The 12,791-nt window shown below is 48.0% G+C and overlaps 1 protein-coding gene across 3 annotated transcripts in view; it reads left to right on the top strand.

Moving 5' to 3' along the window:
• The window catches only part of NUAK1 (NUAK family kinase 1), a 73,238-nt gene that overhangs the window by 38,027 nt on the left and 22,420 nt on the right, over window positions 1-12,791 (top strand). For all 3 annotated transcript variants that reach the window (XM_047866474.1, XM_047866475.1, XM_047866476.1), the window contains one exon: window positions 12,004-12,155. In XM_047866474.1, coding sequence (XP_047722430.1) covers window positions 12,004-12,155 — 152 coding nt within the window. The remainder of the gene's footprint in view (window positions 1-12,003; window positions 12,156-12,791) is intronic.

Genomic DNA, 12,791 nt, shown 5'->3' with positions numbered 1-12,791 from the left:
AGGAGGGCCAGATTTTGACCACATTGACTAAAGGAGGGCTGTGGCTTTCATTCCAGGAATAAGGCAAAGCCACCGGTTTTGAGGAAGAAAATAGTTTTTATTTACACTTTAAAATGATACTAATAATAGCTATGAGTTATTGAGTTTTACCCTGTGCTAGGATGTGTGCTTGTATCATCTCAGTTAATTCCTTATGTCCACGAAATGCATACTGTTAACAGCTCTGGTTTATGGTAAGGAAGTTTTGTCTTAGCGGCCAAATAACTTCCCAAGGTCACACCAGCTAACCAGTGGTGGACCCGAGAGCTGAACCTAGTCCCTGGCACTCTGAGGCCGGTGCTCCTGATCCAAGCCAGATCATCTAGTGGTCTGCAGATGCCCCTAATTGGGGACAAGCGTTATTCTGGAACCCATGATCGAGAGAATTCCCTGGCGTTCATAGGGGTTGCTGCCCTAAATATGTGAGAGCATTAAATCCCAGTTTTGTGGGTATTTTAGACAATATTTCTGCAGACATCTCAGGAAGAAGTGTGGGGCCCAGATCTGGTAAACTAGAAGATCAAGTGTTTCCTTTCAAATGTTTCTTTCTCAAACCAGACCCTGGGGTTACTTTCCTACTGACCTGTGGGTGAAGGTGATTAACCCTCAAATTTGTCAACTCTGTGTCAACACAAGCCGTAACTGGTTTCTAATGCTAAGTAAATAAAAGAGGATAGACCTACACCTTCTAGTATGTGGTACTAAGGATAATCACTTAATGGAGAGAGAAGAGGAAAAAAGAAATCTCCGGCACCATCTCTGAGATGGACCCTGTTTCCAGTCAAAGGAATTCCATTCTCTCAGCAGGGTGGGAATTGACAGTATGGAAATAACAGCTGAAAAGGAAGTGCCCGCCAGAGCTTTCAACTCGGCTGCCTAGGGTGGAAGAGATAAAAACAGTTTTTGCCTGAGGTTCTGATTTCAGGACCCAGAGCGCAAACATCAAAGGCACTTTGTCTCGCCCTGGCTTCCCCTTTGAAAGCCTAGGAGACCCGATCCGCAAAACCACCAGAAATGAACTTCTTGCCGCACAACACTTTAGGGAAACTTAGCACCCCATCTGGTAACAGCACCCCTCAGGGTAGGGGTGGGGGGGAGGGGCAGGTGGAGGGAGGGAGGGGGATGGGGGTGTGTGGAGTGAGTGGGGGAGATTCCCCTGGTGCCTTCACTTGTCTGCCCTTGGTTTTTGTTCCTGGAAATCTCTCTTCCTGGCCCTGCAAGATTACATTGCCTCATTGGCCCTTTGCATTGCCATATGCTAGACCGGGCCAACTCTTTCATCACGTCTCCTATCTTAGGTAAGGGTGGTCCTGGCTTTCTGGAACCAAGTGGGAAGCCTATTGGGCATTGGTCAGCTGTGATCTCCCACCTATGGAAGAGTTTCTGAAGCTTAAAGAAGCAAAACCAAACAAACAAACGTGCCTTCCTCGATAAGCATATGGGTCTTGTGAGCCTAAGACCTGCCGCCCTGGAGAAGATGTAAAGGAGTCTGTATTCTAGAAAATTCTCTGAATTCCTACCATAAAGACACTTTGGGTGGGTTTTCTATCAGTTAAAAGCTCCTTCCACCTTCCTAGATGTGTACATTACAGTACGCTTTTTCAAGCTACCTTTGCCTCCTGAGAATGTGATAGACCTTTCTGGAAGGGCATATTATTATTGTTCTTGCCTCCTGGTGAAAATCACTGCCGTAAAACTCCAGCCAGAGATGCAGAGGAGAAACCAAGAGACAGGGTCTTTGCAAGAGCGCAAAGGCTGTACTGTGCGCTGCAGGCTTGGAGGACAGCATTCTACCTCCACCTCTCAACTTACAGCCAGGGGCGGTGGGGCTGGTGCAAGACGTGCGTCCCTGGGATACAGCAGAGGTCCTGGAGTCCCAGAGTATGGCTGCCTCTGGAAAGTAACCCCTTGAGAATGGCAGAACCCTGATAAACTCCAGTAATGTACGTGAGCCACAGTTCTCAGAGGGAGCCCAGACCACAGTGACAGCATTGCTTGTCCCCCCCCACCCCCCCGGATAGAGGTGGAGTCCCCTGTTCTGTGTCATAACCAGCCCTCTGGGTGACTGTGATGCACTCTCAAGTTTGAGAACCACTCTATTAGAGAAACAGCAGCTCAGCAGGTCACAAACCAAGGCAGGGCTCATTTCTAGCATCAATTGTTTGGAAATGCCTACAGTCGAAGCAGTTCACATTTTTCTTCTCAGGTTCGAGTGCCTTAATCCAGCTTTCTCAGGCATCAAGCAGATCCTGACTGAGGCCTTTTTGAAGGCAGGGATGGCAGAATTGATCTAACAAGGGCTGTTGGTCATTAATTCTACCCAGTGTTCTCATTCATTCATTCGCTCGTCTAGTCATTCATTCATTTGATCACTTATTACTTTCACAAAAATTTAGTGAGTACTTATGTCCCAGGTACTTTGCCAGTAGGGTGAATATGTATTTTATTGATCCAAGTGGGCTTCGATTTGAATGAGCCAGGTGCTCTTCTAGTTGCTATTATGTGACCTTGGGCTAGTGACTTAACCTCTCTGAGGCTCAGTTCTGTTATCTATAATATTGGGCCAGTAGCTCCATACTTTCTAGATAAGGGTGTGAGGATTAAACCAGATCATGAATAAAATTGCTAAGTACAGTGGCAGGTACATGCTTGATAAATATGCTTAATAAAGCATATTGATTATTCCTGATGTGGTGTTTAGGGCTCTGAGAGGTCTTTTCATGGCTAGAGCATCACCTTCTTTTGGGAGGTGCTAGAAGAGAAGGTTGAGGCCGGATCGCCTACATCAGGGATTCTGGATGCTGGATGCACACTGAAGTTTCATGGGGCGTCTGTAAAAAATGCTGATGCCTGGGCCTCACCCCTGGGGATTCAGATTTAATTGGCCAGCCTGAGAAATATGGACTTAATCCTGCAACCAAGAGGAAATGAGCCCTGCTCTAGAAACTTGTCTTGGTCTGATCATTTGTCATCAGTGAATTCCAGAGAAGAACGTGTGTCTGGCAGTGATCCCCAGTGAGCAGTGAACGATACCTTTGGGCTTGGGTTTACTTACTTAGCCATTTGGTTGCTGCCCTCATCAGGGACTCAGAGCCCCATGAAACAGTTTGTTGAACTTGGCAAAGTAGTGTATTATGCTTGTGTTTACTCTTTTGAACCCATGGCGAATCGCTGAGCATTTTAACACACTTGCCAGATTCGCAAGTTCCACGCGACATCTCTGCAGACCGGATCCAAAAGTGAGGACTTTCCCTGGTTAATAACACAGCACCGGAGTTTTCTTCACTGTTAGTCAGACGAACGAGCTCTTCGGCCCTGAATCTGTCCAGCCACGTTTCTAATGAGTTTCCTATTAAGTTAGCTGTTTGACCTTCGAGTGTATTATTTTCATTGTTTTCATTTGATTACACCCAAGTCATTTTTCTAGAGGCTGGAGATTAGAAATAAAACAACTAAAAACTAATGCTACTCCGTGGTTGTCCTGCCTCGCCCTCTTGGGTTTCCTGGAATTCAATATTTTCTAATGCCTCAAATAATACCACTTGTACTTGAAGTTAATTTTTAAAGAGAAAAAAAATGGAACCGTGTTGTCGTTTAATATAGGATCTTTTGAACTTAAGTGGGATGGCTCTGCTAATTTGCCTCAGAGGTCAGCGGCATGCGTTGAGGAAGACGTCCCTGAGTCTTAGTCTTCTATTTCTCTGTTCTCCCACCTCCCTTTCATCCCTCAAGAGCACACATGTGACCTCAGGTGCAGATTTTGCCCATACATATCCTTAGTAGTCCTGGATTTGACTCAGGCATGACTAAGACTCGCTCCTTACTAATAACAGGCTAACACATGTACACGTGCTGTGATAATCTGCACAATGAGGATAGGTGATCTTCACCTTACCAGATGAGGAAACCGAGGCTCAGAAAGGTAAGGTAACTTGCCAAGGTCCTTCAGCTGGTAAGTGGCAGAGCCTGGATTTGAACCCAGGTAGCCTGGCTCAGGGAGTCAGGTTCTTAACTACGGTACTGTGTTGCATGATGAGGCAGATCAGAATTCAGAGTTGACAAGATAGTCCTGAACCATGCATGGTGGAGCACACAATGGCTAGAAGCAGAGGTGTGATAACAGCAGGGCTGACTTTTCCACCCTGACTGCTGGTAAGGGTGGGATGAGCCCCTGTAGCAAAGCCCTCTGTGGGGAGGGGAACAGTAAGGTGGTCTTCACCGTGGGGAGAGGTTCTACTATACCCGTTGCCCAAACTGCATGTTTTTTTTGGAACTTCACTGTGTCAAGTACAAGAGCCTTAGCATCAGCCTGGGGTGGTTCTGAGATGTTCTGATCAATTGTCAGGGCTCTCTCAGATTCAGGATTGGGTGAGTGTGTGTGTGTGTGTGTGTGTGTGTTTGTGTGTGACAGACAGGCCCGGACAGAGCAATAGAGAAAACGATCAGGGAGACTGTGGGGCATGGCTGATGAGTGTGTGGTGATGGTTGATGGAACACATCACCTTATAGCCCTGCTTGTTTCCATGGAAATACCTCCAGGGGTGGTTGTGGAAGGAAGATGGAGTCCAATGGCTGGACCAACATGGTGCCATTGATTCTCTCTCCCATGAAACTCCTTCCTTTTTCCTGGCCACATCCCCTGCCCTCCTAGGATTTGTTATTGGGCTCCCAAGTAGCACTGATGGTCCTACCAGGAATGAATGGTTCTTGACAAGCCTTCTGCATCCTTTCTTCTGCAGGTAGCTCATACGCTTTCTTACTATTTCTTCTGCCTTCTGTGGGGTCCACTGCTGGTAGTGGGTGGCCTGGTTGGCTATGGTTCTCCTTGCACATGCCAACCGACATCCAGAGAGAGTTTGGGTTTAAGAAAAGACAATTAGTGAACTAAAGAGCCTTTCATTGTCTAAGCCAGGAAACACATTGATTCAACTCTGACCAACTCATTGACAGTGGAGAGCTGCCAGCCCAGTTTAATTTTCTCGCTCTCACTGCCATGGGCTTTCGGACTTAAGGGATCAGAGGACCATTTTATGAAGCCATGAGCCCGTGAGGTGCTTGAAATTTAGTTCTGGGGAGGAAACTTTTGAAGAATGGATCTTGTATTGACTAAAGGGCCCGTAATTAGGTTGCAGACAGTTCTTGCAAAGGAAAGATAACTCCATTTCTGAAATGAAAAATAAGCGACTTTCCATGAGGATCCTATGACCTTTAATAAGAGCACATCTCTGAGGAGTGGAACGGTGTGTCTGTTTGAGGTTTCAGGGAAGCAGTAAAATGCTGTCATGCAGGGAGGCAATCCCATGGAAAGAATGAACTAATTTCAGATATGGAGTTAATTGAAGGCAAAGGCATGAGGAGAATCCTGACTGGTCCACTCTAGGCCCTTGGCTTTGTCTTTGTCTTTTTTTTTATGTTTATTTTGAGAGAGAGAGAGAGAGAGAGAGAGGAAGAGAGAGAGCATGAGTGGGGGAGGGGCAGAGAGAGAGGGGGGCAGAGGATCCGAAGTGGGCTCTGTGCTGATAGCAGAGGCCCACTGCAGGGCTCGAACTCACCAACTGCGAGATCACGACCTGAGCCGAAGTCGGACGCTTAACCGACTGAGCCACCCAGGCGCCAAGGCCCTTGGCCATTTTGCTTCACATCGACAGAAACTAATGTTCCTCTTCTGACGTTACATGTAAACCAGAAGGACATCCTCCATTTTTTGTAACCTGCTCTCCACGGAGCATCCTGTAAAACAATTCCCACGCTCTCCCTTCCCAAGCCCGTCGTCTTCCCAAATGGCCTCGTGTATTTGGTTCTAAAATGGCTGGCGGATGGTTAAAACCCCAAGATCTCCTCACTCATCAGTGTTTCTCCCAGGCCAGAGCATTGTTTTGTAATACGCATTTTCTCGAGTTATACAAGTTGTGTTATTCCCCCCCGGGGGCAGCAGGAGGGAGTCGTTAGGAGCTGGGTAATTAGCGTGGTTGTGAAAGCCAGACAATCAGAAGGCAGAGCTGGACTGTCAAACTGAACATCTGATGAAATTCAGAATTAATTTGGAGAGGTAGCTGTTGCTATAGTAACCAATCCCCACTCTCCCTTGAAATGGAAAATAAACAGAAAACAAGAGAAATCATTCAAGTTGGTGTCTGGGAAGAAGGCCTTTCTGCGGGACAGTGGAAGAAAATGGACAGAGTTTGCATATCAGTCTGTGCAGAAACAATGGTAAAACCATCTCATGCAAGCAAAACTCTCAAGGCATTTTGGGTGGTCCAGTTCCATGCCTGTTTCTTTAGCAATCTTTTCAAGCCATTCGAGTTATCTCACGGATTTTCCTCTCTGATCATCTAGGTGCTTAAAGTCTGTATCACACAGGTTAGCACTTGATTTATTTTATAAACACTGCTGGTTGTATCCAGCTAGGTTGCAGCTCCTCAGGGCCAAAGCAGTGCCTTATGTTGCCTTTGTATCCCCTTTAACTAAACAAAGCAAAAAGTGCTCCAGATTGGTAAAAAAGCATTTTCAGAAAAGCAGTGATGCTGGTCTCTTCAATGAAGGAGGCTCTTTATTGAGTTTTATGCAAGGAAAGTAAATGGATGATGGTGGAAAGTGGTGGAGAGTCGTGGGAAGAACAGAAACCTGTAAGTCATATAAATTTGGGGTCAAATCCATATTGGTTACCCGCCCAACACAAATGCGTACAGATGAGCATCGAAAGACATGCACAAGAATGTTTACGGCAACACTATTCACCGCGACCCGCACCTGGAAACAGCCCCAATACCCATCAACAGTAGAATGGACACAGCCCTGACATACACAGCGGAGTACTGGTCAGCAACGAGAGTGAACAATCTTCCATTACGTGGAACAGTCATGGATTATTCTTACCGTGTTGAGCTAATGCAGCCAGCCGGACACAAAGAAGATATACTGCATGATTCCATTTTTAGAAAATTGGCAAAATTTATCCCTGGTATTGACCGATATTCATCACGGAGGATGTTCAGCCTGGAGGATGTAGCCTTGCGGCTCCCTATTTATGAAGTAGGGATCATGTTAATACCTATCTCGTAGGATTGTTAGGATTAAAGGTGACAATCCATGGCATGCAGTAATTGTCCACTAAGTGTTAACTATTGTTATCACAAATAAGCCTTCTGAGGAAGGAGAGATTACCATCTGACAGGGAAGGGAGCTCTTGAGGGGAAGGGAGCTCTGGTCTATTTCTTAGGCCCAGGGTCCTGGGTGCTGCCCTGTCCCTTGCTCCGTCTATTTATGATGGTTCTTCGCAATGTTTGGGCATATCTGACCCTCCCCGCCCCCCCAGAACTCCTTGTGGGCATTCAAGGCCTCTGCGGCTCATTCATAGCCCTCCTCTCCTTTCTTGTCCCTTAGTTCCTAGCACCTGCCAACTGCCGCTGGTTCTGCTCCTGTCTCTGCCCTGGCTCATGCAGCTCCTTCTGCCTGGCCTGCCTTCCCCAGTCTTAACCTGGTAAAATCTTCTCTCAGTAACCGCCCCCCCCCCCCCCCCCCCGCCCCCTGTGCCATTCCCATCATGGGTACTTTACAGAAGTGTATCGTTACACTTAAATCCTGGATCTGCAGCAAATGGACATGGCCCCGTGCTGTGGGCTGACTCAAGCTGAGCTAAGTTTCTATTCAGGGTTTTGATTTCCCTGGTAGGCCTGGCATGTCAAGGGCCATAGTTTTCCTTACCATTCTGGAGCCACTGGGCTTCTGGGTAAGACTGGCCAAGAGACACAGGCTTTCATTTTGCAGAAAGGAAACCCTTCCCAACTGGTGGAAAATAAGCTTTTGCTTAGTGACTAATAACATAAACACAGACAAGATTTCTGGGCTTATAAATAACCAGTTGTAAAAGTGCCCAAGGGAAGCGGCCCTTTTTGCCAGAAGAATGGCCAAGAGTTCCTATCACCTCGCTGATAGTGACCTTAACGTGGGCAAGGAGTCTGGGGCCAAGGGCGCGGAAGCTGGTTATTCTTCAGGACAGACCCCCAAGGCCTTGCTCTTTCTTATATGTTAGAAACCCTGGGCTCTTCTGGAAAAAATAGTACTTGATCTCTAAGGCCCTTCCTGCTTGAAAATTTTGTGATTCTGCGGCAGCCACAACACGTTTTAAAGAGCGATGGCAGCGGGGAGAGCAAAGTCTCGTAGGGTTTTATTTTGCAGGAGCTGGCTAAGAGGCAGATGAAGTAATTCTGAGGAGAGCTCCCGTTTATTGAGCACTGGCCGAGGCAGCACGCTGGAGGAGCAAGACCCGTGAGCTCATGGAGTGCCCTGTGTTTGACTGATGAGACCAAGGGTCAGGGGGTTCACGTATAGGTGTATTAGTGTAGTGGCTAAGAACGTGGTGTGTGTGGTCAGACTGCGGGCCTCGGCCTGGCTCCGCCTCAGACTCTCTGTGGCCCTGGCAGTTGTTAACCTGGGTGAACCCAGAATTTCTCACGTGTACAATGAGGATACTCATAGGACCGAAGCCATATGACACAATTCCTGCAAAACACTGGTCAGCTCAGTGCCAGCACACAGTAAGTGTGCACACAGCCTTCAGTAAGCGCGTTGTTACCAGAAGGGACTGGAAGCTTCATGCATATCACCGTGTGGCCTCCTTGGTGAGTCATTGAGGTACCAAGTCTGGAACTGTTGTTTGCATTTAGCTAATCTAGGGTTGCAATCAGGGCCTTGACCCTGAGGCTTGGCTGTGCTGCTTCCTGTGGGAGGGGTGGGGGTGGGGTCGCAGAGCCCAGCGTGGCCACTTGGACAGTTCTGTCACCCGCTGCCCGCAAGCCCGGCCTGCAACAGTTGAGGGGCCGATTTTATCACTTGGATATTATCTCATTCACCCATTGTTCCCCAGCCTGGCTCCTGGTTAGTTCCTCTGGATGTCAGTAGGGGTGTTGAAATGGCCAAATCAACCCGCCAAACTCAGAGTCAAAGAAACCAGACTCTCCTAGGGCGATCGAGCATTAATTAGCGTTTTCCAAACATTTTGCCTACGTTTGATCGCAGAACCCTATTTTTCCTCCAGAGTCTCTTGCAGGACTGTGCTCCACAGCACATGCATCTGGAACCGTTCCCCGGCCCCCCTCTAAATACAGAAAGCCAGCTGAGGGGCAAGAGTGAAAGGCAGGAGACCAGTGAGGACGGGGCCTGCAGAGCAAGGGGTGGCTGGGGACGTCAGACAGGGCAGAATCGAGATGTATTTTAGAGGGAGACCTAGCAGGACTTACTGATGGAAGCTGTGTGTGAAAACGTCCGGTGCAGTGAACTGTTGAAACGAGTGTGTTTATGTCTGCATGATACCAAGTCAGCCGATTGGAAAGAGACCGAAACGGTCCTGTGTCTGTACCGGGCGAGTGACCCACACCTTCTGATAGTCACTGAGGGGACCAGTGGTTTGGCCTCCCCTGGGGACGCATCAGACTTTCGTGTGTAGGGGGGTGAGGCTCCTTCTTTATTCCCCTGTCAGAGAACCTTCCCTCTTTCTTCCTTCCGCACCTTTTAAAATTAGAAAGCCCGCCGTCCTGTCCAGGACATATCGCTCCGTCATTTTTGGAGCCTGAGCCGTGCCTCCCGAGGCAGCTTTTCCAGTTTCCAAAGTTTATTGTTAATGAAAAGGGCACAACAGGCTGAAATCCCTGGCAGGAGCCAAGGCTGCAGGGTACCCCGAGGCCAGCAGACGCAGAAGCGGCCAATTTTGTCTGGCTGTTCTCCTTCCTCCTCCTCCTTCCCCCTTCATTCTATCAGAGACGTTTGGCTGGACTTGAAGGAGCCAAGAAGGAACTGGAGGGGCTTGAGCTTCTAACAGCCAGTGACAAGGTGTGGGAGGACAGAGGACCCAGGCCTGGGGCATGTTCCAGTTCCATTCCGTTCTTATTGAGTGTATCTGGGAGTCTGGCTCCATGCTAAGGCCCTGGGGTCCGATAATATCCATCGTCACAATACTAGCTAATGTCACTGAGCACATGCCATAAGTGCAGGCCTTGTTCTCAGCATTTAACAAACCCAGTGTCAACAAACGCTCCCAACAGTTATAAGAAGTGCTTACTAACGTTATTTACATTTTACAGTTGACCAAACTGAGGCACAGAGAGGGCGGGCCACTCCCCCAGAGTCACACAGCAATTAAGAGGCAGACCCAGGAATCCTATTGGATTCCATGCCATACTTAGGCATGTCTGATTCTAAAACCAAACGTTTTATGTCTAAAAGTCCAGACTCACAGTCCAGGCAGAGGAAATGGGTATGTAAATCAGCACATAAATGTATGCGGTTTGAAAGTGATACACGTATTAAGTAGCCACCGTGCGGGGCAGAGGGAAGCAAAATAGAAGCCATATTTGAGTTCAATCTTGACAGACGGGCCGGAGTTTCCCAGACAGGTAAGACAGGGAGGAATAAAGGCAGGGGGAAGGAGGTGGGAAACAGCAGTCATGGGGGGGGGGGGGGGGGCGGAGAGAGAGAGAGAGACAGAGAGAGACAGAGACAGAGACAGAGACAGAGACAGAGAGAGATTGTGAGAAACAACAAATGGTCCAGCAATGGTGAACATCAGGGGCCTGATGGGGGAATGGTAGAGACTGATGAGATGTAGGCAGGGGTCCTTCAGGGACGGTCTTGGGTACCCTACAAAGGTTTTTATACCATGTCCCTCGGGAGTGATGGCTTTCAAAACAATTATTCTTTATTTTGTCTTTGCTCAAAGGATGTCCATCTTTGTGAAAGCCCAATGGAGCCCAATAGCAGCAGAGTGGCTTTGGTGCAGGTGGTGTCGAGGACCTAGTGCCTGTGCTTTGTGGCCTCCCCTGACCAGCACCCATGGGCATCTGCTTGATGCTCCCTCCCAAGGACTTAGTCTGGCAGAGTGTGAACATCACTGCTAGAGAGAGTATCAGGGTTGGGGAGAGAGAAGCGGTTACAAGCATTTTGGAAAACAAGTTCCCTGGTGGTGGTTGAGTAGGAAGGGGCTGAGTCAGGGAACCCAGCCTGGGCGGGGGGGCGGATTGCAGTGGTCCTGACATGCCACCATGTTAGGCTATGGCATCACGGGTCCCCACCAAGGCCAGAAGCCAGAGGTGAGCCGTGTCCCAGTCTGGCAGCTCAGCCAAACTGTGCAAGTCGCCGAACTTCTCTCTCTCTCAGTGTCCTCATTTTTCAATTACTGGTATTTCCCTGAAAGTTTGCTGTAAGATCTAAATAAGTCAGTACATGTGGGGCACTCAAAACCTTACAGGCGCCTGGCACAGAGTAAAGGCTATGTAATTATTTACTGTAACTGTCCAGAATGCATTTAGGAAGTTTTGAGCTCGCTCATTCAATAATTGTTCATTGAGCTCCCATGTCAGCGCTCTGGGTGCTGGGGATACAGCCATGAATGAAATAGACCAACCCTCATTTACATTCTAGTGGGGGTGACTAAATCAATAAATATGCAGAATACACGGAATAGGGCTAGGAAGGGTCCACAGGACCACACAGGACCTGGTGGGCCACATTTGCAACTTTGGGTTTTATTTTGAGTGAGATGGAAAAGTCTAGAAGGTTTTGAGCAAAGAGGTGACAAGTCCAGCCACCCATTTTGGGTTCAGAGTAGCTCGTGAGGTCCAGGTCGCTGGTCCATATCGAATGGTTAATAGATGGTAGTTGTTTGTCATACAGGGGGCTGTTCTGGTGGGCGGGGCTTAGGAAAATGATCCTGATCAAGGGCAGGGGGCCATCGGAGGAGAGAGACACCTTTCCCTTAGGGTTACAGAGGTGTGTCCAGTAACAATAGCGTGATGTCATCATCTACCTGGCCGGAACACTCGCCCAGCCCCTCGTGACGTGGAATGGCCTGACTGCTGTCTCTTGGCCCCTGCTCAGTGACATCTCCGTTGTCCTCCCTCGCACCCTCTGTGGTCATAAGTGAGCTTGTTGGATAAACAGGGTGTTTGTGTGTTGCCGTTCCCCCCACAGTGTTTGAGAACAAAGACAAGATTGTGATCATCATGGAGTACGCGAGCAAGGGGGAGCTGTACGATTACATCAGTGAGAGGAGACGCCTCAGCGAGAGGGAGACCAGACACTTCTTCCGCCAGATCGTCTCCGCCGTGCACTATTGTCACAAGGTACGGCTGCGCCCCGCCGGGGCTTTGCTCACAGATGGTTTTGATGGTGCCACGTGATCCTTTTCATAGAATTCAGGTGATATCTGTTCATTGTCATGTGCATGGAGAACTTATAAAATAGAAGAAAATCACCATCCCCCGTGATTCCAGAATCCAGGCATAGCCCACAAGTGACACTTCTGTTCATTGCTTTCCAGTCTTTTTCCTCCTACTCCAACCATCTATTTTTTTATTCGAATTTCTTATTTTGAATAATTTTAGAGGCACAGCAAAGTTTCCAAGATAATACAGAGAGCTCCCATTTGCCCCTCATTCATTTTTATCCTAATGGGAACATTTGACATTACGGCAGTACATTTGTTGAAACCGAGATACTAACATTCAGGCATTGGTGTTAACAAAACTACAGATTTTATTTAGAATTCACCAGTTCCACCCCCCACCCCCCCCATGGCCTTTCTCCATTCCAGGATCCAGAGCACCACAGTATGTGTATTTTTTATATTGGTGTCTTGCCTTTTCACTTAGTATTTTAATGTAAACCATTTTCCCACATTACTAAAAATTCTCTGTAATTATTGTGATTGTTGGCCATTTACACTGGTTCCAATTTCTGGTTAATATATTGTAGTGATT

Source organism: Prionailurus viverrinus, chromosome B4 (assembly GCF_022837055.1).
Source record: "Prionailurus viverrinus isolate Anna chromosome B4, UM_Priviv_1.0, whole genome shotgun sequence".
NCBI classification, from domain to species: domain Eukaryota; kingdom Metazoa; phylum Chordata; class Mammalia; order Carnivora; family Felidae; genus Prionailurus; species Prionailurus viverrinus.
The sequence above is the reverse complement of the archived record's forward strand: the minus strand, read 5'-3'. Positions and strand labels throughout refer to the sequence as shown.